This window comes from Trichosurus vulpecula, chromosome 6, assembly GCF_011100635.1.
Source record: "Trichosurus vulpecula isolate mTriVul1 chromosome 6, mTriVul1.pri, whole genome shotgun sequence".
NCBI lineage: Eukaryota > Metazoa > Chordata > Mammalia > Diprotodontia > Phalangeridae > Trichosurus > Trichosurus vulpecula.
The window spans coordinates 68356800-68384545 of NC_050578.1; the positions used below are offsets into that span (position 1 = coordinate 68356800).

Here is a 27746-nt window from a genome sequence, read left to right on the forward strand (position 1 = left end):
GGTAGTATTTCCATCCTGATTATATTGGCCTGGCCCATCTGTAAGTACTGAGTGTTCATCCAACTATTAAACTTGTTTTTTTTTTATTTCTTTTGGGAGAATTTTGTAATCAATTCTATTCTAGTATTAATCTGCTTTAGTAGGTTGCTTCTCTCGCCAAATATTTCATACCCTTTGTAGTCACTGGAATTGGATTTACCTTTCTGTTATTGCTTCTTGGATTTTGTTATTATTTATAGAATAATACATGCTGTTCACTTTTGTGTATTTCTCTTCTAAGCCTATAACTTTTCTGGAACTATTACTTGTCTCATTTGGTTTCTTTGATGATTTCCTAATTAGAATATCTAAGTGGGGCATCATATAATCAATAATTTTTTGCCTTACCATAAATTGCCTATATTTAAGACTTTAATTTATTTCTCCTTCCTCATTGCTAACATTTCTAGAACTATGTCAAATAATAGTGCAGAGTTGTCTTCTTGGATTTCTGTATTTATTGTGAAAGGTTCTAGGGTATCCCCATTTTGCTTTTAGTTTTAAAAACATATTTTATGATGTTTAAAAGGTCCCTCTGTTCCATTACTTTGCAAAATTTTCAGCATGCATAAGTATTATATTTTGTCAAAGACTTTTCCCGCCCCTGTTAATAATCATGTTTGGGATATTTTCACATTTTTGACGTAATTAATTGTGTGATTGTTTTCCTGATGTTGAATCCCTGGTATAAATTGAACTTGTTTATAATGAAAGGTTTCTTAGATAAATTGCTATAGTCTGGCAGGATTTTATTTAAAAGTTTTGAATCAGAGACCAACAAAATGGCAGAGGAGGAAATCCAAATATAGTTCAGCAAATCCAAACAAATCTTACAAGAGTAAAAAAAAAAGCTTTAGTGATTGGGAAATCTAAGAAGAAACCACAGTGGGTCATTTTTCCAGCCCAAGATCACAAATTCAGCCCACAAGCAAAGTAAATAGTGCAGGAACCAGGAAACAAGTGGACCAACAGCTCTGTTGCTCTGAATCCTGAGGAAGACCATGGATTCAACCCCTGGGTTCAGATCAAGGGTTAGCATGCAGCTCTATCCCTCTGAGCCTGGACCTATAATTATGATTCATCCCAGGGAAGAGTAACTAGGTTTGGGATTGTATGGCCAGGGATTGGCCTATAGTTCTCTCGTACTGAACCTGTAGAGCTTTCTAGCTAAGTGAACTGTCAGCTGGATCTCCACCCAAGGATAAATCTGTGGTTGTTCTGCCTAACCTTGGGGTCTAGAGCTTGAAAAGTTCAGTCTAGGAGGATAGCTGGATTAGGGCCAGCTAAAGGTGTGCATGCAGCATCCTGTTCTGAACTGCCCCTCTGATCCTTGAAGAACATGGCAGTCAAAGTTACCACTGCTACTACTACTACCGCTACCACCACCACTAATAATAGCAATAATGATGACAGCTAGCTTTTGTACAGTGCTTACTATGTGCCACTTATAGAGTACCTACTGTGTGCTGAGTGCTTTACAAATGTCATCTCATTCGATCTTCACAACAACCCTGGGAGGAATATGAAATGAGCCTAATATCTTCCAGACTACTTTCTTGTTTTCCTAGTAGTTCTTGTTAAATAATTAATAATAATTAAATTAATAATTAATCCCTTTCCAATTACATTTTCCTAACATTTCTCATACATCTCCCATCTCTTCTCTAATATTGGCACCAATGTGGTCCGGGCCCTCATGTCCTTATGCCTAGCCCTAGACTATTATAACAGCCTGCTGGTTGACTTCCCTATCTTAATATTCTCCCCACTCCAGTCCATCCTCCACTCAGCTTGATCTTCCACTCAAATTGATCTTCCCAAAACACAGGTCAGACCCTATTCAATTAACTCCAGGAACTCCTTGTTATTTCTGGGATCAAATATAAAATCCTGTGTCGTTCGAAGCCCTTCATAACATTTCCCACACACACCTCTTTCCATTTTCCTTATATCTTACTGCTTTCCATACATTCTTCAATCCAGTGATACTGGCCCCCTTGCCCTTCCTTTTACAAGATGCTATCTCCTGACTCCAGAATGTTTTTGGTTGCTATCCCCCATGCCTGGAATTTTTTTTTGACCTCTTCATCTCTATCCCCCAGCCTCTCTAGTTTCCTTCAAGTCCCTGATAACCCCCTACCTTCTACATAATCTCCTTCAATCATCTCACTCATTTATTTAGCAAGATGATACCAGAGGAGTTTGGGTCATAAAGCTAACGTGACCTTCCCTGAGTTCCCATCAAATTAATCATTTGAGGCTCATGACAGGTACAGCCTGAAAAATGGATATCAACCCCTCATGTTGATGTCATAACGAGGGTGGCCTGAGGCCTTGATTGGTGTGGGGTGCTAGAAGTGGAAATGAAGGTGGGGAATGAGATGCTTTGGACAGGCCCAGTGGGAGGCAGAACGTACTTGGATGCGCTGGTCCGTGGTCTGGCCCCATCTCAACTTATATTAGCCACACTGACAGCACATTCATGAGACATCAAATGGATAAAGCCAGGTTTTATTATCTCCAATTTATCCTGTCTGTTGCTTATTTGTACATAGTTACTTGCTGGTTGTCTTCCCCATTAGACTATGAGCTCCTTGAAACCTAGGATTATTTTGTTCATTTGGTTTTCGCCTGTCTTTGTATCTACAATGCTTAGCATGGTTTCTAACATATAGCAGGGCCTTAAAAATACTTACTAAATGACTATAAGGACTGTTTCAATTCAATCAATGTAAGTTATTCCAAGTAGAAATTTATCTACCAACAAATACTGTATCGTAAATGTTGGTCGTTGGTTGTTCTATTTAGTCAAAATATGGATGCTTTCAACTCCCTTTGTTCTCTTCTGATTTGGGTAAAATGAGACCCTAGAGGAGTTACATAAAGTCACCCTGTGACCCTGACTCCTGACTATGGAATAGATTTATAAAATAGGGGAGAATTAATCATAACTCTGCACCTAGAAGGATATTTATGAAATGGTTTGTGCCTATGTCCCCACTTAGAGAGCTAGCATGGGTCCCACTGAGCGCTCATGCTGCAAACAGAGGGATACCTAACAATGTAAGGGAAAGGGGTGACCCCAAGTGCTAATTAGAAATAATATTAAATCTGGCAAATGTAGTGTTTAACAATAAATCTAAGAAAATCACAAGCATAAGCCTGGGGCAGGGTAAGGCCTGCTGACTTCTCTCAGTGCCCCTACTACTGGGGTGAGTGCCCTTAATAGAACACATGGTGCACATACACTTGTCCATTTGGACGGAAGGCATGTTTCATAGTCTTGCAGATGTAGCTGGCACCAGCTGCCCTGGTTGCACCACTGCCTTGGGACCACTGCCACTTCTCCCTTCTCCTTTTTTTTACAGTCCCCCATCTCTCCGCATGAACAGACCTCCACCCCTTCCTGTCTTGCTGATCTCTCTTCCCAAATTGAAAAGAACTGCAAATTCCAGAGGGTTTTGTGACCAGCCAAGAGTTGCAATAATACAAGTGTCTAGGATTTGAACTATAATCCCTGGATTCCAAATACAGAATTCTTATAGTTAGATGCATAAATTGCAACTCTTCCAGCTGTTCATCAGGTTTTCCTCAGTTTCTTGCACTCTGCAGCTGCTGCTATCAGGTAGATGCATTTTAAATGTGAAAAACATTGCCTACATCTTGCCTTAGATGTAGCCAGATGCATGAAGAGGAAAACATAAATTCCTAATGTGAGCTGTTTATGTACTTAGGAATTTGATCTACATAGTAAAACAAATTTGAGTTCCTTGTTTTTACTGAAATAAGATAAAAACTCATTTTGAAGCTCAAAATCTTTCTATTCAACTTTGAAATAATTTCCCTGGAATACCCTCGTGCTCCTTATTACAGCATACTAAACCTAAGATATGATCTTACCCATACCAGAAGTCTTGAAAGACTTACAGGTAAATGAATTCCAAAAGAACCAGAGAGGCCATGTAGCAAATAGAGACACAGGATTTAAAGTCAGAAGACTGTAGCTTGATCCTAAATCTACAACTTACTACCTGTGTGACTTTGGGTAAGCCCATGAGCCTCAGTTTTTTCATTATGTAAACTAAGGCAGCTGGATTAGATAGTCTCTGAAGTCTTTTCTAGTTCTTTTTTTAAATTTTCATTTATTTAATTTTTAATTTATAGAATAAAGCAAGCAACTCCATAGCAGTATAATAAGGTGATTATATATGAAACTACAAATCTATTATGTGCGGCTTGCTATTCCTTTTAAGTATATAATAAAGTTATTAAGTAAGTTCTTTTTCCTTTTATTTCCTTCCTTTTGGTTCTAAATCTATATATCTCCAATTGAAGTTGGAGCCTGACTTTCCCATTTACTATCTATATGACACTGGACAAGTCACAATCTCTCAGTGCTTCCATCTCTTTATCCTGTAGGATGAAGGGGCTAGAAATCTATGTTCCAGTAAATCTTATGCAGGCAATAGAATGTATGTACTGCCACATGCTACATTTGCCTTATCTTATTTTCACAGTTGGGCATCTGTGTAAAAATGTAATTAAATAGCTTTGTATTCTTAAAATATTTGAAACCAGGGGACAGGAGGAGGATCATCTCAGTATATCATTCAGTTAGATTAAGCTATGTGTTATGTAATGTGACACCCCTTCTTTTTCAACACATTCAGATTGGCAGGCCAGTACCCAGGTGATGGATAACTATTCCTCTTCTCAGGGTTCTAAGGATAACCTTGAAGGGCTGCATTTTTAGTTCTGTGACTCATAGGCCCCAACCAATATGAGGAAAATCAGTGGGGGCTAGACTGAAATAGCTTTTATAAAGCATATTTACTAATGTAGCATGGTCAGAGTGATTGTTAGAAAATGTCTTCACCACTTTCTCCCACAGAGTCAGAGCTACAAACTTCCATGATGACACACAGATCCTTAGGAAAAATGACCCTCAAACAGGGTACAATGGCAGTGATGCCCTTGTTTGGGATACATGTGGCAAAGTGGTAACTCACTGCTCCTGGTGCCAGCTGGCGTTCTTTTATGGTCCAAGGCATCATGCTTCCTAAAGCTGCTGCCTGCCTCCCTCAAGTGAATATTTCTTGGGGTATCTGTCTGTAATTATATTTACTCTCCGTATCTCTGATGGATTCACTGTCTTTTAATGATCTAGTCTCTCCAGTGACCTAAAACCTTAACTATCTCTTTCTCCCTTTCAACTCCCCACAAGAATCTTTATCTCCCAAATTTTGAGTTCTCCAAAGCTACTTCAGCACTGAAACACCTCCAGTTATAGGGTGTATGGGGTGTTCAAAGAGGACTAGCACCTGTGGCGTGAGGGCTTGCCATTTGGTAAGTTGGGGCAATGTCTATCCCAAGCGTGTGAAGACTTCTACCATGGGACAGCACATGCTGAAACAGGCATTGTGGAGCTCTTTGAGCTTGGTCAGGCATCAAAGACTAAGGTCATCTACTACATTCTGGGCCATCACCAGTCATCCTACCTTTTGTCTTGCCACTGGTCTTGGATGACTCTGGAAGAGAGAGTCAGACTGAGGACTTTGTGGGACTCTGCCTCACTTAAATCCAGTTCATCTCATGATGCCATTGATCCTCTTCAAAAAGGACAAACAACAAACCTTTTATATTAAGCTCTTGGGGATGTGACCAGTCCAGGAGTAAAAAACCTGGAGCCTTGAGGCCACATGTGGGCCTCTTGGTCCTCACGTGCAGCCCTTTGACTGAATCCAAACTTCAAAGAACAAATCCCCTTAATAAAAGGATTAGTTCTGTAAGGCTTGAACTCAACAAAAGGCTACACCAGGGACCTAGAAGGCCACATGTGGCCTCAGGCTGCAGGTTCCCCACCTCTGGGCCAGTCGATTATGTCACCCAATCCACTATTGCTTTCTTGACCTAATCAAAGAAGTTTACACCTTGTAAAGAGATCACTGGGTATAGCCCATCTTGTTTACACATTTAAAATTTCATTATGCCCTCATATTGATTAATTAACTGAGGTTGGGGTATGGAAACTTCCCCTTAAATAAGAACCAATATTTGAGTCTTTATTAAATTATATCTAGATTAAAAGGAGGAGAGAGTGTTTGTACATCTTTTTGTGTTCTGATTCACAGTTTTCCAGTGTTATCACATACTGCATAGCAGATGGACTTTTCATGCTTGGTCTGCAAAGCTGATTAATGATAAAACAGTTGTTCTTGTTTCTTATAATTGAGAAACTTAACAGTTTGGTAATGTTATTTTTAAGAAGATAGTTTCATTTATCATACCTTTATCATATGATAGGCCTTATGAATAAATGTACCTATATGTTTGGAATTGACTGCTGGGTATATCTTATCTCAGATTTGTCCTTACCACAGTAGGCAACATACAGATTTTTGTTTTTACAATAAATGGAATGAATTCTTGTGAATAAATCTAATTAATGGTAAAAAGGTGGTCCTGAGTTAGCCTTAACAATTTCTTTAGTTATAAAGGCAGCATATAGACTAGTCTGATCTTTTGATTAAAGTGGTTCTTTTGATAACTTAAGATAATCCTCTCTCTCCCTCTCTCCCCCCTCCTCCCCCTCCCTACCCTCTCCCTCTCTCTCTGCCCCCCCCCAAAGGATATGAATATAAGAACTTGTCAACACTAATAATTTCAGCATTATTAAGTGGAAATTTTAAACCAACTAGCATGTCCATGTGCCAATATAAACACCCAGCTTCTCCTCTGCCAGTGCTCTGTATCCCTGATAAACTTCTTCTCCCCTCCCCCCAGTTTGTTTTGCTCCAGCATTGCCCAGGAATTAAGTAATTGCCTCATTACTATTTAACCTTTTCTTCCTCCTGATTAGGCATTCTCTGTATCGCATTCCTCAAAACAAAATGCTTTATTATTGAATATAAGTATTTTTAGATACATCTGAAGAATAGTCTTGACCAATTTTGATAGTACTTTTTCCTGAAACATTAATTTTCTTCTTGAAATTTTGTTCCCCTTTCTTCCTCCTCCTCCTTTTCTACTTTCTTCAAATGACCTATCATTTTATTGAGCACTCCAATGGCAAAGCACTGTGCTAGGCTCTGGGGGATACACAGATGAATAAAGGATTCATCCATCCCTTGGATAATTTGCAATCTAGCAATTTAAAATTTTTGTATCTTCTTCGTTTTAAAGAAAGAAACTAAAAAAATACCACATTTACCAAGAACGAAAAACCAGCTTACCCAGTTTTGAGCTGTTTACACTTTGGTCTGTAATTCTTTGGAGCATCGTATTACATTGTAGGCCAAAGTCTACAACAGAACTAAGTCTCATGTGCACCAGTTTGTGAGTATTATAGAAAATATATATATCCAATACTATATTCTACTTCAGTCTCCTTTTATGAAATAGGTAGGAGTCTATACTTGGTGAACTGCTTCTTTTTTCCAAACAAGTTATAATAACCATATTCTTATTCAGTAAAGCTCTTGTGCATCTCAGGAATCTGCTAGCATCAAAGTTGCCCAAACTGCAAGTGTTGCTGTGATTTGAATAATAATTTAAAATTTAAGGTCAAAGAATTATAATCCTGTGGTCACATTCACAAATGCACATAGAACATTTCGCATTTATGAATTATTGTAAAACCTAGTCTCAGATATTTCATAGGTTATCAATCATTAAAAACTAGCACACTATATTATTTCTTGAAAAGAGGGTCATTGACGATGATTTTTATAGTATGTAGATACACATGTATAAAATTAAAAATAATATAGGTAAAAGAAGGGTCACCAAGAGATTAAAGGATTTGCTCAAAGTCACAGAGTTAGTATATATCAGACATGGAACCTGAAACAAGGTCTTCCATACTTTTGGGGTCAATTTTCTATCCAACTGTAGTAGGAGGGCAGAGTTTATAATCTCAAAGAGGATCATAAACATGTCTGAAAGGTTCAGAACCGCCGGATATAAGAAACTCTCAAAGTAGAAGGCAGAAGAATCAAAACATATATTTAGGCTCCACAGTAACCAACCCATGAACCAGCAACCCCATTTTGATATATTGATCAAAAGCTTCCAGGCCCAATAAGTACGCCTTGAAAGAGTAACCAGGAGGCTACAGAGAAGCATGATTGCGTAAAGCAAAATCATGCTTCCCCCTCTATGGTAAAAAGATTACCCACTGGCCTGAAGTCTTTGTTCAGCTTCCTCCCGTAGGTCAGCTCTGCTACTGGCAGCTCCTGCTTTACCTGTGGCTGTGGCTGTGGCTGTGGCTGTGGCTGTGGCTGTGGCTGTGGCTGTGGCTGTGGCTGTGGCTGTGGCTGTGGCTGTGGCTGTGGCTGTGGCTGTGGCTGTGGCTGTGGCTGTGGCAGCCTCTGGCTCCAACGGGAGCTGCTTTTAACCATCCAGCTTCTGCGGGGGTGTAAGGTACGCCGGGGAAAGCACAGGTTCTTTCAATCTGCTTAAGCAAGGTGAAGGGGTTGACCGGGAAAGCACAGGTTCTTTCCATCAGCTTAAGCAAGGGAAGCAAGGTGAAGGGGCCGACAAGCTTACTCCAGTCCAAGATACAAACAGCATTTAGTTCAGGGGAAAAAGCCAAACTAGTCAAGGCCACTTGTTGACTAAGTGCTAAGGAGCCCATTTTTGGTTGCCAATACACCAACATACCATGTTATCTGTCATTTATTGTTTGCTCATTTTTATAATATTGATATCTTTTGTTCAGACACACTAATTTCAGAACATTTCCATTCCTCTTTGAACCATCCCTTGTAAGAAGCCAAGGGGACATTTAAATATGAAAGACAAAAAAGTATATGAGGGAAGCAGGGGGTCCAGGAAGAAAAGGGAATAGGTTTTTCCAGGTCAGAGGGGAAAGATGTTCTCCAGCCTTCACATAGGGTTGGGGGTCAGGGGTTCAGGGCTCACACAGTGAATTTGAAGAGACACTGCTCTTCATAGATCTCCTGACAAAGTTTGGGCATGTACTGTTGCGTGAAGATTAAGGGCTAAGACAGGGCCAAATACATGTGATATTGCGATACAAAGACATCACAGTCACTGCCACAGGTAATGGTCCCCTGCCTCACAACACAGAGATGAGTGACCAGTATAATTTCTGGTGCATAGGAATGAGTAACTCTTCCTCGTTGAAGATATCCACATTTTTGGTCCACCTTTTCACTCTGTCATAACCCTTGGTACAGAGTTTGTCATAGAAGAAAATGTTGAAGAAAAGAACCTTCTCTGGAAAAGTGTCCATTGCCAGGTCTCTCTGCATATTCATCACTGGGTCATTAAGCCACTTCTGTGCATAAAAGGTCCCCAAGTCATCCATAGTCAGCACATGCTGATAGGCATATAAGCCACATGAAAGCCTCTCATTGCCTGGCATACATCGGTATGACTGGATCAACTGCTAACCTAACTCTTTTCTAGAAGGTGCAGAAAACTCTAGCTGGAAAATGTCTTCTAGTTTCTTTACCATTTTGTCTGTGCTAAGAGAAATAAGGTTGCCACAGGTTTCAAAGAATTCATCCAGGATGATCTGCACACAGGTCACATATCCCTCTCGAAGTCAGGAGAGAGAGAAGAGAGAGCAGCCCAGCTCAGAAAAACCAACCCAATATATCTACCATTTTAAACATCATATGCCTTAGTCCCTACCCACAATCCCTCCTCCCCCAACTTCTGCAAAGAAAGGAAAGAGATGCATTTTCTCAACCTTTTCCCCATTATAATTACATAAATGATCATTCAGGGCAAAGGGAAGGCTAACCACTAAACCCTCTGGGAATTGTAGTTCTTCCCAGTTTGGGGAGAAAAGAAACTAATGAGAAATAAGACTCGGAATAGGAGAGGAGGCAAAGTTTTGATAGAGGACAACTATAGCTCATGAGGAACGTGAGGAGAGAAGAAATCTGTGAGTGAGCACAGGACATGAACAGCAATGCAACTGTGGAAGCCAGTGACCAGGAGATCTGCATTTCCATTTTTTTTTAATAGAGCCCTGAGAGGTAACCTCTGCATGAATAATCAGAGAGGTGTCTGACTGCGGAGGGGTATTGGGGGAAAACAAAATAAGAGGAAAGAGTGATCCCTACCCTGACCCGCCTTACTTCTACTTTATTATGTTTTTTTAAAAATAATGTTAGAAGACCACATTTGTCAGATTCTTAATACTGATTTTATAAACATCTGTGACTGATCTTGTCTTTAAGTTGTCTGGTATCCTCTGTTTATGACTTGAGAATATGGGAGAGCAATTAGAGCAGGTCAGAAGAGAGGGGTCTTTCTTAGTAGAGCATCTGGAAGCTAAAACTCCTGTCTAGAGAGTCCTGCTTTCTAAATGGGGACATAGCATGAGTTAATTCACCAGGGGCAAAATCACCACAAATCCAGGCCCTATTGTACAAATTTGCTTTGTTTGGGTTTTTTATTCTTGTCCACTGTTGTAGTCACTGTGTATGTTATTTTTTTGATTCTGCTTAATTCACTCTGAATCAGTTCATCCCATGCTTCTTTGAATTCTTCATGTTAATTACTCATCATGGTATAGTATTGTTCTGACAGTTCCCTAATCAGTGGGAATCCACTTTGTTTCTAATTCTTTGCTATAACAAAAAGTGCTGCTAATGGGAATTTTGGACTCCTTGAGATAACGTGGGAATGATGAACTAGTCTGGTTTACAAAATGGATTTTTCAAATCCTTTTCTAAAAACAAGGAAAGGTGAGTGAAAGCCATTAAGCTTAACAGTAAATTGAGTGAATATTTACTGAATACCATCTCCAAAACTGAATCAGTTATTTGAGTAGGCAGTTGTTTTCAGCAGACAAAGTGGATATAACTTGGGGGAAAAAATACTCTTAAAAATAAAACGTGGTGGGCGGAGCCAAGATGGCGGCAGGTAAGCAGGGACTAGAGTGAGCTCCGTACCGAGTCCCTCCAAAAACCTATAAAAAATGGCTCTGAACCAATTCTAGAACGGCAGAACCCACAGAACAGCAGAGGGAAGCAGGGCTCCAGCCCAGGACAGCCTGGATGGTCTCTGGGTGAGCTCTATTCCACACGGAGCTGGGAGCTGGGAACGGAGTGGAGCAGAGCCCAGCCTGAGCGGCGTGGACGATCCAGACCAGAAGCTGGGCGGAGGGGGCCCTAGCGCCCTGAATATGTGAGCTGCAGCAGTTACCAGACCCCTTGACCCACAAACACCAAAGACTGCGGAGAAGGTTAGTGGGAAAAGCTGCGGGAGTGGAAGGAGTTCGCAGTTCGGCTTCCAGCCCCAGGAGCAGCGGAGGTGGGGCAGCTGCAGCTGTTGTTACTTCCGGCTCCAGGCCCACCTGGTGGGAGGAATTAAGTGGCGGATCAGAGCAGGAGTACAACAGCCTGCTGAAGATCTAAGCCCAGTCTGGACTGGGGGTCCTTGGGGAAGGAGGAGTGCGGCTCTGACAGAGCTGGGACCTCCCCCCCAAACGTAGAACATAGAACTCGTTAGTCTACAAGCAGTCATACCCCACTGAAAAACTCAAGGGTCAAGTCAGTTGGTTGGGAATATGGCCAGGCAGCGAAAACGCGCCTAGATTCAGTCTCAGACTTTGGATTCTTTCTTTGGTGACAAAGAAGACCAAAACATACAGCCTAAAGAAGACAACAAAGTCATAGAGCCTACAACCAAAGCCTCCAAGAAAAACATGAACTGGCCCCAGGCCATAGAAGAACTCAAAAAGGATTTGGAAAAGCAAGTTAGAGAAGAAGAGGAAAAATTGGGAAGAGAAATGAGAAGGATGCGAGAAAACCATGAAAAACAAGTCAATGACTTGCTAAAGGAGACCCAAAAAAATACAGAAAAATACACTGAAGAAAACAACACCTTAAAAAACAGACTAACTCAGCGGAGCCAAGATGGCGGCTGGTAAGCACGGACTACAGTGAGCTCCGTACCCGAGTCCCTCCAAAAACCTATAAAAATGGCTCTGAACCAATTCTAGAACGGCAGAACCCACAGAACAGCAGAGGGAAGCAGGGCTCCAGCCCAGGACAGCCCGGCTGGTCTCTGGGTGAGCTCTGTTCCACACGGAGCTGGGAGCTGGGAGCGGGGAGCTGGGAACGGAGTGGAGCAGAGCCCAGCCTGAGCGGCGTGGACGATCCAGACCAGAAGCCGGGCGGAGGGGGCCCTAGCGCCCTGAATATGTGAGCTGCGGCAGTTACCAGACCCCTCGACCCAAAAACACCAAAGACTGCGGAGAAGGTTAGTGGGAAAAGCTGCGGGAGTGGAAGGAGTTCGCGGTTCGGCTTCCAGCCCCGGGGGCAGCGGAGGTGGGGCAGCTACAGCTGTTGTTACTTCCAGCTCCAGGCCCACCTGGTGGGAGGAATTAAGTGGCGGATCACAGCAGGGGTGCACAGCCTGCCGAAGATCTGAGCCCAGCCTGGACTGGGGGTTCTTGGGGAAGGAGGAGTGCGGCTCTGACAGAGCTGGCACCTCCCCCCCAAACGTAGAACATAGAACTCTGTAATCTACAAGCAGTCATACCCCACTGAAAAACTCAAGAGTCAAGTTAGTTGGTTGGGAATATGGCCAGGCAGCGAAAACGCGCCCAGATTCAGTCTCAGACTTTGGATTCTTTCTTTGGTGACAAAGAAGACCAAAACATACAGCCTAAAGAAGACAACAAAGTCATAGAGCCTACAACCAAAGCCTCCAAGAAAACATGAACTGGCCCCAGGCCATAGAAGAACTCAAAAAGGATTTGGAAAAGCAAGTTAGAGAAGTAGAGGAAAAATTGGGAAGAGAAATAAGAAGGATGCGAGAAAACCATGAAAAACAAGTCAATGACTTGCTAAAGGAGACCCAAAAAAATACTGAAAAATACACTGAAGAAAACAACACCTTAAAAAATAGACTAACTCAAATGGCAAAAGAGCTCCAAAAAGCCAATGAGGAGAAGAATGCCTTGAAAGGCAGAATTAGCCAAATGGAAAAGGAGGTCCAAAAGACCACTGAAGAAAATACTACTTTAAAAATTAGATTGGAGCAAGTGGAAGCTAGTGACTTTATGAGAAATCAGGATAGTATAAAACAGAACCAGAGGAATAAAAAAATGGAAGACAGTGTGAAATATCTCCTTGGAAAAACCACTGACCTGGAAAATAGATCCAGGAGAGATAATTTAAAAATTATTGGACTACCTGAAAGCCATGCTCAAAAAAAGAGCCTAGATACCATCTTTCAGGAAATTATCAAGGAGAACTGCCCTGATATTCTAGAGCCACAGGGCAAAATAGACATTGAAAGAATCCATCGATCGCCTCCTCAAATAGATCCCAAAAAGAAATCTCCTAGGAATATTGTTGCCAAATTCCAGAGCTCCCAGATCAAGGAGAAAATACTGCAAGCAGCCAGAAAGAAACAATTTGAGTATTGTGGAAACCCAATCAGAATAACCCAAGATCTGGCAGCTTCTACATTAAGAGATTGAAGGGCTTGGAATGCGATATTCCGGAGGTCAATGGAGCTAGGATTAAAACCTAGAATCACCTACCCAGCAAAACTGAGTATCATGTTCCAAGGCAAAATATGGAGTTTCAATAAAATAGAGGACTTTCAAGCTTTCTCAGTGAAAAGACCAGAACTGAATAGAAAATTTGACTTTCAAACACAAGAATCAAGAGAAGCATGAAAAGGTAATCAAGAAACAGAAATTGCAAGGGACTTACTAAAGTTGAACTGTTTTGTTTACATTCCTACATGGAAAGATGATGAGTATGATTCACGAGACCTCAGTATTAGGGTAGTTGAAGGGAATATGCATATATATATATATATATATATATATATGTATATGTGAATGTGTATGTATGTATATATCTATGTGTATATGTTTGTATGTGTATGTATGTGTGTATATATATATATATGTGTGTGTGTGTTTATATATATATATATATGTAAAAGAGAGAGAGCAGACACAGGGTGAGTTGTGGATGAAGGGAAGATAGCTAAAAGAAATAAAATGAAATTAAGGGATGAGAGAGTAACATACTGAGAGAGGGAGATAGGGAGAGATGGAATGGGGTGGATTATCTCGCATAAAGGTGGCAAGAGGAAGCAGTTCTATGGGAGGAGGGGAGAGGGCAGGTGAGGGGGGAATGAGTGAACCTTGCTCTCATCAGATTTGGCCTGAGGGGAAATACCATACATACTCAGTTGGGTATCTTACCCCACAGGAAAGAAGAGGGAGGAAGAAAAAAAAAAATAAAAGGCGGGGGGATGGTGGAGTGGAGGGCAGATGGGGGTGGAGGTAATCAAAACAAACACTTTGGAAAGGGGACAGGGTCAAGGGAGAAAATTCAATAAAGTGGGATGGGTTGGGAAGGAGCAAAATGTAGTTAGCCTTTCACAACATGAGTATTGTGGAAGGGTTATACATAATAATACATGTGTGGCCTAGGTTGAATTGCTCAACTTCTTAGGGAGGGTGGGTGGGAAGGGAAGAGGGAAGGGAATTTGGAACTCAAAGTTTTAAAATCAGATGTTCAAAAACAAAAAAAGTTTTTGTATGCAACTAAAAAATAAGATACACAGGCAATGGGGCATAGAAATTTATCTTGCCCTACAAGAAAGGAAGGGAAAAGGGGATGAGAGGGGAGGGGGGTGATAGAGGGGAGGGCTGACTGGAGAACAGGGCAACCAGAATATATGCCATCTTGGAGTGGGGGGGAGGGTAGAAATGGTGAGAAAATTTGTAATTCAAACCGTTGTGAAAATCAATGCTGAAAACCAAATATGTTAAATAAATAAATTGCTTTAAAAAAAAAAATTATTGGACTACCTGAAAGCCATGATCGAAAAAAGAGCCTAGATACCATCTTTCAAGAAATTATCAAGGAGAACTGCCCTGATATTCTAGAGCCACAGGGCAAAATAGACATTGAAAGAATCCATCGATCGCCTCCTCAAATAGATCCCAAAAGAAATCTCCTAGGAATATTGTCGCCAAATTCCAGAGCTCCCAGATCAAGGAGAAAATACTGCAAGCAGCCAGAAAGAAACAATTTGAGTATTGTGGAAACCCAATCAGAATAACCCAAGATCTGGCAGCTTCTACATTAAGAGATCGAAGGGCTTGGAATGCGATATTCCGGAGGTCAATGGAGCTAGGATTAAAACCTAGAATCACCTACCCAGCAAAACTGAGTATCATGTTCCAAGGCAAAATATGGAGTTTCAATAAAATAGAGGACTTTCAAGCTTTCTCAGTGAAAAGACCAGAACTGAATAGAAAATTTGACTTTCAAACACAAGAATCAAGAGAAGCATGAAAAGGTAATCAAGAAACAGAAATTGCAAGGGACTTACTAAAGTTGAACTGTTTTGTTTACATTCCTACATGGAAAGATGATGTGTATGATTCATGAGACCTCAGTGTTAGGGTAGTTGAAGGGAATATGCATATATATATATATATGTTTATGTATATATATAAGTGAATGTGTATGTATGTATATATCTATGTGTATATGTATGTATGTGTATGTATGTATATATATATGTGTGTGTTTACATATATATATATGTAAAAGAGAGAGAGCAGACACAGGGTGAGTTGAAGATGAAGGGAAGATATGTAAAAGAAATAAAATGAAATTAAGGGATGAGAGAGCAACATACTGAGAGAGGGAGATAGGGAGAGATAGAATGGGGTGGATTATCTCGCATAAAGGTGGCAAGAGGAAGCAGTTCTGTGGTAGAAGGGGAGAGGGCAAGTGAGGGGGGAATGAGTGAACCTTGCTCTCATCAGATTTGGCCTGAGGAGGGAATACCATACATACTCAGTTGGGTATCTTACCCCACAGGAAAGAAGAGGGAGGAAGATAAAAAAAAAATAAAAGGGGGGGGATGATGGAGGGGAGGGCAGATGGGGGTGGAGGTAATCAAAACAAACACTTTGGAAAGGGGACAGGGTCAAGGGAGAAAATTCAATAAAGCGGGATGGGTTGGGAAGGAGCAAAATGTAGTTAGCCTTTCACAACATGAGTGTTGTGGAAGGGTTATACATAATGATACATGTGTGGCCTAGGTTGAATTGCTCGACTTCTTAGGGAGGGTGGGTGGGAAGGGAAGAGGGGAGAGAATTTGGAACTCAGAGTTTTAAAAACAGATGTTCAAAAACAAAAAAAAAGTTTTTGCATGCAACTAAAAAATAAGATACACAGGCAATGGGGCGTAGAAATTTATCTTGCCCTACAAGAAAGGAAGGGAAAAGGGGATGAGAGGGGAGCGGGGTGATAGAGGGGAGGGCTGACTGGAGAACAGGGCAACCAGAAAATATGCCATCTTGGAGTGGGGGGGAGGGTAGAAATGGTGAGAAAATTTGTAATTCAAACCGTTGTGAAAATCAATGCTGAAAACCAAATATGTTAAATAAATAAATTTAAATAAAAAAAAATAAAACGTAACCCAGTACCCCTGTTCATTTTCAGAGCCTATTCCTACCCTCTCCTCATGGCAGTGTGACAGCATTGATTCAGATGAAGCGCGCCTTTCCCCACAGGCAGGGCGCCTGATTCACCAGCTTCTAGATGAAGACAGTGACCCCATGCTGTCCCCTCGCTTCTATGCTCATGGGCAGAGCCAGCAGTACCTGGATGACACGGAAGTGCCTCCTTCCCCCCCCAATTCACATTCTTTCATGAGGTATACTTTGGTTTGCTGATGATCTTATGTGTCATCTCCACAACATTAGAAAGGGTGGGAATGCAGGTTTTTAAAATGTGACCAGTAAATATTAATAAAAATAGGAAAAAATGTAAACTCTTTACTAACATGAAGATCAGATGTGGAATTCTTTGTTTCCCTGTTTAGAAAAAGTGGTCTATTGTTTCCCTTCTCCCTAAATGAAGCCCATTACAAGGTCTCTGTCTCACACCATGAGATTGACCTCCCTCCCCCAAAGAGAACATAGGTTTTATTAGAGTCACAACCCTTTAGAACCAGGTTGGAATGTGGCCAATAGTAATCATCATAGTTTGACTTAAATACCTCTTTTTCCCAAGAAGGCACCCAAGCAAAAATGAGAAAGAACTACCACGTCTTCTGTAAGACAGGGTAAGAAGGCATGAAAATGGCAATCATCTCCATTTAATAGGAGGAAATATGGTATCTAAGGCCGCACAGTTAATAATTAATTCCATTTCTTTCAAGGGAACAGAGAAAAGTAGAATTTTGAATGTATGCCACATGGCATGCACTATCTCTAAATTTCAGTACTCCCAAATATAACCCTTTGTCATGTTCCTAATAGGAGAAGGAGCTCCTCTTTGGGATCTTATGATGATGACCAAGAAGACCTAACACCTGCACAGCTAACTCGGCGGATTCAAAGCCTTAAGAAAAAGATCAGAAGGTTTGAAGATAGATTTGAAGAAGAAAGGAAATACAGGGTAAGATTCTGCATATACCTCTCCCTTCTCTTGACCTCCCTAACTCATTGTTGATAGCAGTAAGACATAGCAATGACAAAAACAACAAGATAGAATAACCTCAAATTAATGGAGATTTTTAGTGCACTCCATAATAGAAAATCACTTTAAAAATGAAGTACACAGTGTAGCATATATTCTGGAGCTAATCTTTCAACTGCCACTTAGACCAGTCCCAAAAGAGTGGTTGCTACTTCTCCCTTCAGAGTTCTAGGGGTAGGCCTAAAGGATTGGGGATCAGTTTTCATCAGCCATGGCTAATGATTCCTCCCTGACATACTCCCCTTCCATAATTATCAGCTGATATCAGTTAGACTGATTCCTTTTTAGTAAGCAGTATCTACTAAGGTGCTACTGTAAGAACAGTTCATATAAAATATCCACCCAAAAGTCTGTGACATATCCATCCACCAAGAAGTACAGACACAAAGAAAATTGGATTCAAAGTTAGATGTAGCTCCTGGAAGTCCTTCTGCTAGAGTTCTCAACACCTTCTCTTTGGAAATGGTATAGATTTCTGCTTTATTCCTAAATCTGCCCTAACTGATTAAATCTAGTATGTGCTGAGCTCCTGAGAACACTGCCACCAACCATTTCTGTCCCACAGCGTTTCTAGTACACCAGTGAAAAGTCCAAATCCTTTGATCCTCCAAAGTTCATAAGGTCTTCTTCCAGCCAAGGTGATATGGAGGTCAAGGCACTACTTGCCACTAAGAAATTCCTTCTCATATGTTTTGCTAGAGATTTCTACCACTAAGCTGCTAGACACTCAAATTGCTGAATCCAAAATAGTTTCTTGGTTTTGTATAAGCCCCACAGGGTATAACCAAGTCCTTCCTATCCTAAACAAATCCTAACAGACTTCCTGTCATATCCATTTGAAATACCTTAATTGAACTTAGTTCAAACTTCTGATTGATTCACTTTGTCTGACAAAGGTGTCGTGTCTCATAGGTTACTTTAAGTAGGGTGGGATGAACTGCCTGATTGACTTAATCAACTCTCATCCTTATTATACTAGTAACACTATGTATAATGCATCAACATTTCCTAGGAATTTTTGTCAGAAGCATTACAAATGGTATAATGAACTGGAGACTTTATTCCTTGTTACTAAGTAGCCAAAAGAGACAAAGTGGTAAAAATATAACTGAATAAAATCTCATATTTGGCTAAAACAATTCAGTATGGTCTTTTTTTGAAATTTATGGAGTACATCCTTCAAAAAAATACTATTGGCGCTATCCTTTTTAGTAATCACCAAGATAAACACAGGAAAGCATCTGTTGTGATTCTGATCAGTGTTTCACCACTCCCCTAAATAGACCAAAACACTTAAAAACATATTAAGGCTGAAAATGACTTAAAAAGGGAACACAGTCATAGAGAATGAGAAACATAGCTCTAGAGAAGTAGATAAAAAGGAGTAAAGTAGTTATGTTAAGGAGCAGCCAGGTGAATCATAGCTCATTAAGATGCCAGAAGAGTCTCTTGTTGCCTTAGATTTGGTCACATGTAATTTCCTACATTGTAAGTGTACTTCAGCTTCCTTTTCTTTTTAAAATGCAATGGATGGAGCAAACAATTTCTTTTTCCAACCCTAAAATATTCAATCTAGACTTTCTTCTTTTAGCCTTCCCATAGTGACAAAGCAGCCAATCCAGAGGTCTTGAAATGGACAAATGACCTTGCAAAATTCCGGAAACAGCTGAAAGGTAAAAGTTCAAACCATATAGGTACCCTGGTATAAATCATGCTATTCATTCAATCTTGGGGTGGAAAGGAAGAAAGGAACCAAAGATATACTGGAGAGTCAGGATTCCTGAAAGACACTACTAACATTTCTATCATGCATTCTTCTCCCCCCATTTTCCCAAGCAAGCTCAATAACAGGAAAATATAAGTCTGCTAAGATGGCAGATTCCAAAGAGGGCATATCATTTACTCAAGTCCTTGTTAGGACCTTACTTCTATGCCTTGTCATGGTTACCCTGGGGTCTCAAAGGATGTGCCAGTGGAATTAAAGCTCTAGAAGGTCCTATCAAATTAGAAAACCTTCAAGTGATGTCTCAGTCAAATATTAACCATTTGGCGTCTAAGGATAAACACAGTTTAGTTTGAAAGCACTCATTGCTAGGTTGGCCAAAGGAGCTACAGCTACACTCAAAGACACTTTGCCAAATATAGATGACTCTGTTCTATGTCAATAGAGGGAGTACATCAACAAAATATTGAAGTAATATTAGGATGTTTAACTCACATATAGTGATTGAGCTAACTAAAGCTACATCAGAGGTTCATGTCAATGCAAATCTCCAAATAATCCAAGGGAATTTTTCATTATCAAGGGTTTACTTATCTGGGTTATTCAATCTAAGCCTTTCAGCCTAATCTTGCAATTAGATATTGCCTGAGAAAGAGAAATGGAGCCAAGACAAGTGCTAACGTGAGAGAAATAGTAATTTATGTCTGTAGAAATCAGTTCTTTTTCATTCTTCTCCTTTTTTCTGCACTTGTGACATTTCTATGACCTACTACATGGTCTATTTTTGTGAAGGTGCTGGGCATAGCTGAGGTTAGGCATACTTCATTCTGTTCCCATTCAGTATTCTCCAGAGGCCTACCACATTTAACTTTTCTGAAATTCTATGAGGTCCTTCTTTTGTTTTTAATTTATTTTTGTTTAGACTTATCTGAGAGGGGTAAATTAAGGTTTTACTATCTAGTTCTCCTTGTACCTAACCCATTTAAATTTTCCCTTAAGAATTTAAATATTCTTCTATTTAGTACATTTATGCTTTGTATTGTTATTAATTCATTGAATATAGTAACTTTCAACAAAATGTAATTTCCTTATTTATCTCTTTTAATTGATTCTCTTTTTTGCTCTTCTTTTGTTCTGAGATCATAATTAATACCCTTCAGCTGAAGTATAATAGATTTTTTCCCCAGCCCTTTATTAAAATTCTGCATGCATCTTTCTGTTTCAGGTGTGTTTCTTGTAAATAAATACTGTTGGATTCTGGTTTATAATGCATTCTGCTATCTTCTTCTGTTTCATGGATGAATTCATCCCTTTTATATTCACAGTTATGACTGTTAATTGTATATTTCCCTCTTGTCTTATTCTCTTATATTTTTCCTTCTTTCTGTGGCCTACCCCCTTTAAAAGTTTATTTTATTTCTGACTGCTCCCTCCCTTAGTCTACCCTTGTTCTTATTTTCCCCTTTCTTTATTGCTTTTCTGTTTGGTGAAACATTTCTATACCCACCTCTGTGTGTGTGTATGTGGGTGTGTTTGTGAACTCTTCCCTCCTTTAGCCAATTCAGATGAGTGAAGTTCAAGTATCTCCTGCTCCCCACACACACACTCCCTACTCTTTGCGGTATTGTCTTCTACTTCCATGCCCCAAATATGTGAGATAATTTCCCCCCATTCTTTCTCTCACTTCCCTCTTCCCAGTGCATTCCTCTTTCTTTCCCTTTCCATTCTTCTTTTAAGATCATCAAAACCTAACACAACCACTCCCAGGCCTTCTGTCTAGTTAGACTAAATCTATGATCCTTGATGATAACAGAGTTCTGAGAGGATACCTGTGTTATCTCCCCATATAAAAATGTAGACTGCTTATCTTTGTTTAATCTTTTATAATTGCTCAGTCATGTTTAGCTTTTTATTCTTTTCTTGACCCCTGTGTTTGCACTTCAGATTTTTAATGCAGCTCTGTTCTTTTTAAAAGGAAAACTTGGAAGTCTCATTAAAAATCTATTTTTTCACCTATAGGATTATATTCAGTTTTTTCTGGATAAATTATTCTTGCCTGCAAGCCTAGATCTTTTGCCTTCTGGAATATCACATTCTAAGCTCTTTGCTCTTTTGATGGTGGTGGCTGCAAAATCATGTGTGGTCCTGATGGTGACTTCTTGGGTACTTGAATTCTTTCTTTTTGGCAGCTGGCAGAATTTTTTCTTCCACTTGGGAGTTCTGGATTTTGTATATGATGTTCCTGGGAGTTTTCATTTTGGGAGATCCTTTAGGAGATCACTGTTGGATTCTTTCTATTTGCCCTCTGGTACTAAGAGATCTGTGGAGTTTTCTTTTAAGGTTTCTTGAAATATGATATCTAGTCTCTCCTTTTTGATCATGGCTTTAAGGTAGTCCAGTGATTCTTAAATTATCTCTCTTCAATTTGTTTTCCAGGTCAATTATTTCTGTTATAAAATACAGTACATTTTCTTCTATTTTTCTAGTCTGTTGACTTTCTTTTGATATTACTTGCTGTCTCATGGAGTTTCATGGTCCATTCTAATTTTCACAGAGTTATTTTCTTGGGTAGAGTTTTGTCCCTCTTGTTCCAAGCTGTTTTTGAAATAAACATTTATGAGAACCTACTGTGTACCAGGCTTTATGCTAAGCCCTTGGGATACAAAAAGAAGCAGATGACAGTCCTTGCCCTCAAGGAGCTTACGATCTAATTGGGGAGACAATATGCGAACAAATTTTTTCTCTACTTTTTTCTATAGCTTTTATTTTCTTCCCATTTTTTCTTCTACCACTCTCATTTGGTTTTAAAATCATTTTTAGCTTTTAAAAGAATCTTACTTTATCTCTTCAGGAATTCCCATTGAATTTGTGCCCAAGATATGTTTTTGAGACTTTGCTTAGAAATGTTTTGGAGTCATTCTCTGCTTCTGGGTTTGTCAAGCTTCCCTATCACCTTAACAGATCTTTATGGTGGGATTGTTTTGAGACTTTGCTTAGAAATGTTTTGGAGTCATTCTCTTCTTCTGGGTTTGTCAAGCTTCCCTATCACCTTAACAGATCTTTATGGTGGGATTGTTTTTGTTGTTTGCTCATTCTTATAACATAATTCTTTACTTTGGACTTTTTCTTAGGGCTGGGCTCTGCAAATTGCTGAGAGGAATATCTGGACTGAACTTTTGCCCTCTTTAGTCCTTCTGCTGCTTTCTTGGGATATTGAGAATTGTGCTATTCTAATATCTCAGGGATAGTTCAAGCTGGATACCTGAAAAGGTTTAGTGCTTCCAAAGTGATGTGGCCTAGGGCAGTCTTCTCACTAGCCTCCTGATCTAAGCTTCACAAGTTCCTAACCCAGCTTTGGATCTCAGCAAGACAACTATTGGTTTGTCCCCTAGTCAGAGGTTCCAATAGGTTGCTGCTGGATTCAGCCCTGCCAGCCCTCTTGGAAGCTCTATAGGTTCAGAGCTACAGAATTACAGGTTTCCCATTGGTCTGGTAGCCCTGCTTTGGGTATTTCACTGTAGAATTCAGACAAGGCTGGATGTTGGAAGTCAGTCTTTGCTTTGTTTCTGGGGTCAGAATCACAAAGCTACCGTTTGCTTAATTTGTTCCTCATTCAATACATAGCTAGGACCCATGACCATTCTGCCATCCCTAGAAATGATTCCCCTACTCAGTCCACCATGGATCTGTTTCCTAGAAGTAGGTAGTAAGTGGCAGAACTGCAAGATAGCACCCATTCTTATAACTTGCACGGCTTCAAGGACCCTCTGTAACCTCTTCCACAGCTTGGTCCTCTTTCAGTCCCTTGGTGCTGGGATGCAGTACATTCCTGGCCAGATGCCATCTCCAGTGTCTGCAAACCTCTGTGTCTGTCTCCCTGTGTTGATCTGCCTTGGAAAAAATGACTTACTGTGATTTTTTTTTGGATTTTCCAATCAGGATTATTCCTGGTTTATAGATGACATAGGTCATGATTTTTCTAGAGGTTTAGGGAAAAGGTATGGTGGGGAGCTTCTTCCTGTTACTTTCTCATCTTGACTCTGCCTCTTACTGGTTTTTTGGTAACTAGAGTCAAAACTAAAGATATCTGAAGAAGAACTAGTTCCCCAGATGCGCCAACGAAGCAACACACTTCCCAAGAGTTTTGGCTCTCAGTTGGAGAAGGATGATAAGAAGCGAGAGATGGCAGATAAAGCAATGAAACCTACTGTTGAAGCCACCCTGGAATCTATTCAAAAGAAGCTACAAGAGAAGCGGATGGAAACCAACCATCCTGAGGACATTAAGGTATGGGAGTAAGGTGGGGGCGGAGGGAATCATACTTTTATTCAAAAACTGTGCATGGAGTCTCTACCACATAGCCTTACACAGTTTTGTTTCTGTAGTGCTCCATGATACATAAGCCTTAAATGCTGGGACCTTAAAAATGTGGTAGACATAACAGAAATGGTAGTAAGTAGAGAATGATCATTTATGTATAGATCTTCTATTCAAGTACTATGTAATATAATCCTCTCCCATTAGACTATGAGTTCGTTGAGAGCAGTGACTTTTTTTTTTGTCTTTCTTTGTATCCCTAGCACTTAACACTGTACTTGACACTTTAATAAATACTTCTTAACTTGACTAATGTCATGATTTTAGCTGATTTTAATTGTGTTCTACATCAGGACTTCCTAAACTTTTTCCACTCTGGACCCCTTTTCACATTTGTTGGTGTTACATGGCCTGAAGGCATGCACATGCAAAGTGCACATGCTTTGTGTTCAGAATCAAGGCTGCAGTGAAGTTGCATGAGGCCAAGCGCTGCTGGAAACACCTTGGATTCATTACACATTTGACTTTTAACTAATTTTTGGCTGTCACATGTTCAGAAAGCTTTTACCGTTGCCAAATTTTTCTCGACCCACAGTTTAGAGAGTGCTGTTCAAGATTTTGCTCAAAGAAATTCATTGGGTTAAGTGAAACAGCATGATGTAGTGGAAAGACCTCTGGTTCTGAAGTCAAGCGGACTTGGGTTTGAATCCCACCTCTGATACTCCTTGTCTAAATTTGAGCAAGTCACTTAACCTCCCAGATCTTCATTTTCGTCACCTGTAAAATGAGAAGGCAGGACCAGATCGTCCCTTTCAAGTCTAGATCAAGCATCCTATGTTTGTATTTGTGTTACAATTTAACTGGTGATTCTCTGTGATAAAATAAGTACAATCAAAACTCTTAGACCTAAGCAGAGTCTTGCCTACTACAAATGAAATATTACCCTAGGACCTTTGGCTGTTGCAGGTGCCTGACTCTTCCCTACAAACATGGAGATACTTTCTGTGGTCAGTCTGTTGTTGTTGAGTCATTTCAGCCACGTCCTGCTCTTCGTGACCCCACTCTTCCTGCTCCCAAGCCCAGTGCTCTATCCACTGCACCACCTAGATGCCCTCAGTGCTTCTTAGCTGTTCATCATTGATAATGGTGGTGTGATGCTATTGTATTCTGACAGTTTCTTATTCATAGGGCCCCCAGTAGTCAACCTCAGAATGAGCTATGAGACAAGGGAACCGATGGAATACTAAGTATTTCAGGTTTTTATTTGGGGAAGTTATTTAAAGACATTGAAATATTAATAAATATTAATTGTGTTCTCTTTCCTTTCTCCACCATGTAGGACATGACCAGAGACCAGATTGCCATTGAAAAAGTGGCTCTGCAGAAATCTTTGTTGTATTATGAGAGCATCCATGGAAGACCGGTATGTAAGCTGCTCTGTCTTTTCGGCTTGGAAAAAAAAAAGTTTTCAAGTAAAATTTAGTAATATGAAGATTCTCTCTGCCTCAATGAAAATCAGATAGCAGTGGGGTTGACTGGGGAGCTCGGGACTGGCAGTTTGTATCAGACTTGGTCAACTCATCTCTCTCATCTTCTTTATTATCATTTGTCAAATAAAGGGATTAGGCTAGATGATTTCGACAGTCCCTTCCAGTGAGAAGAGTTAGATAATGAAGCTTCAAGTTGATACGGTAGCTGTAATTGCCTTTTTGAGATAATGATCCATTCTTCACACTACTATTAAGTTGAGCTTCCTTACATAAGATCATGTTATTCTCTACTCAGAGCTCTTCCTGACTCGCTCTTGTCTATGAATAAAATATAGATTCTCAGCATTCAAGATCTTCTCCAATCTGACATCATTCTTTCTACCTTTCCCATCTTCCACTACTACTACCTCCTCTACCCCATCCTGCTTCCTGAAGCTGGACTTTGGCTGAATTTGGAGAACTGAAAATGCCCTCTATTCATGTTTTACTTTCTTCTGGGCCTTTGCCCAGATTATTTCCTATGCCTAGAATGCCCTTTCCTTCTTACCTGCCTGTTGAAATCCTACCCATCCTTTAAAGCCCAGCTCAAGCGCTGTATCCTCCAGGAATACTTCCTTGATATTTCTAGGCTAGGTAGTAGTGGTCCTTCCCCCACTTGAGCTTTTTATTTTGGAAGCACTGAGGCATCATTTTTTTATTAGTTGCTCTGTATGAATCATATTCTCCTACTAGGCTATTATCAGGTGTGTCAGGGCAAGAGCCAGGCCTTATCAACATGTTCTCTTCCCCGTTGCCAAACATATCGTTCTCTTATATAGTATGAATCTAAAAATGCTTAACTGAAGTTCAATTCGTGAATGTCTAAAAAACGTGGAGGAGGGATTTCCTTTTTCTTTTTTATAATAGGAAACGCTTTTTTTCACCAAGGCAACAAGTTTGACTTGTTTCATTTATTGACTCATCAGCTTTGTGCCCAGCACTTTCTTTTTTTTTGTGCCCGGCACTTTCCTAGGTACTCTGAGGCATACAGAAAAATACTTTTCCTTCTTTGCCTATAATTATGGTTTCTCTCTTCCCAGCCTCAGACTCCCATAATTCATAGTGTTGTCAAGTGAACAATCAAGAACCTCTAAGGCTAACTTCATCATAGGACAGTGAGTTTTATAACAGAGTTGTCATGCAATCTTTTTCCAGGACTTGTTTCAAACATAGAATTTGTTATAAATATTCTTTTAAAAATATGAGTTCAGTTGAGATAACTTGGTTAGGGAATGGATAAAGGTCAGAATGTGAGTCAGGGTTTAAGAATATTAAATGGATTTAAGAGAAAGAAACTTCTGATTTCAGCTCTTTGACAGTAGATAGTTCTGCATTTAAATAAAAGTTCATCTTCTCTTCTGGAATTAATTTTATTGAAAGACAGCATGGTGGAATGAATAGAAAGTTGGCCTTCAGAGTCAGGAAGACCCGAGTTCTAGCCCTGCCTCTGGTACATACTGGTTCTTTGACCTTGCACAAGTCTCTTAACCTCCTCAATACCCCACGTGACTCTTTAAGACTGTAAGTTACATATTTAAAAGGAGTAGAAAGCTGTACATAATAGGTTTGCAGTTTCATGTACAATCATCTTTTTTTCTATTCTACTATGTTATGGAAATGCTTGCTTTATTTCTTAAGTTCAGAATAAAATAAATTTTAAAAAATAAAGGCTAAACTTTTCTTTAAAAAAAAGACTGTAAATTGTAGAACATTCACAGATCTTCATTGGGTCGGAAGGAGTTTCTTCTAAGGGAATTAAATATTCAAACCAGAAAAAAGTTAAAATGTTTTAACAGTTAATGACACTTTCAGAGTGAACTATGCCTTCCACGAGACTTCAGAATTCAGAGCTCTAGAGTGGCAAATGAAATTGCTTCATAGTGATATATGTTTATTTTTCCTCTGGACTCTGCTTCTAATCTTTTGAGTCCTTCCACCCAACTCCTTGCTCAGTTTTCTTGTCATTTGCTTATCAGTATGCTCAATTCATATTTAATAGATATTTCCAAATGAATAAATAAATAAAAAAGCATTTATATGCTAAGTGATGGGGGTACAAATACCACAAGCAAGGCAGTCCCAGCCCTTAAGGAGACTTTATTCTACTTTAGAAAGACAAAATACACCGGAGAGTGGTGGCAAGGGAGGAGAAGACAAAGGCAATGGTGATTGGAGTCAGAAAGAGGGCAGTAGAAATGTTGGTTTGATTACTGTTTTCAGAAATAGAGTTGGAAGAGATTGGGGGAAATATGGACTCAGCAGAATTGACCACTATTGGCACAGTGGGCCCGAGGCCACTCAAACAAGGTGAAAGCTCACCAGTCAGAACCGGCGATCACAGGGGTGACAGATTCAACCCCACTCCTGCCTATGTGTGTGAAATGGGGTTAGATAAGCACTTAACTCACAAAGTTTTTGTGAGGATTAAATGAGATAACATAGAAACCACTTTGCAAACCTTAAAGCATGACATAAAAGCTATTATTATTATTACATCAACTTTGCTTATAAAAAGTTCAGTAGTAGTGTTAAATTTAGTGTTCATACATATGCCCAAATTGACATAGAGCCTGTTCATCTACCCTGCCCATCCCTCTTGGCCACCAGCTACCTTTATTATTA

General features: G+C 39.9%; 1 protein-coding gene across 2 annotated transcripts in view; it reads left to right on the forward strand.

The window, feature by feature from the left end:
- The window catches only part of FAM13A (family with sequence similarity 13 member A), a 108628-nt gene that overhangs the window by 64206 nt on the left and 16676 nt on the right, over nucleotides 1-27746 (forward strand). For both annotated transcript variants that reach the window (XM_036763255.1, XM_036763254.1), the window contains exons 9-13: nucleotides 16515-16728; nucleotides 17336-17474; nucleotides 19147-19228; nucleotides 23348-23565; nucleotides 24935-25018. In XM_036763255.1, coding sequence (XP_036619150.1) covers nucleotides 16515-16728; nucleotides 17336-17474; nucleotides 19147-19228; nucleotides 23348-23565; nucleotides 24935-25018 — 737 coding nt within the window. The remainder of the gene's footprint in view (nucleotides 1-16514; nucleotides 16729-17335; nucleotides 17475-19146; nucleotides 19229-23347; nucleotides 23566-24934; nucleotides 25019-27746) is intronic.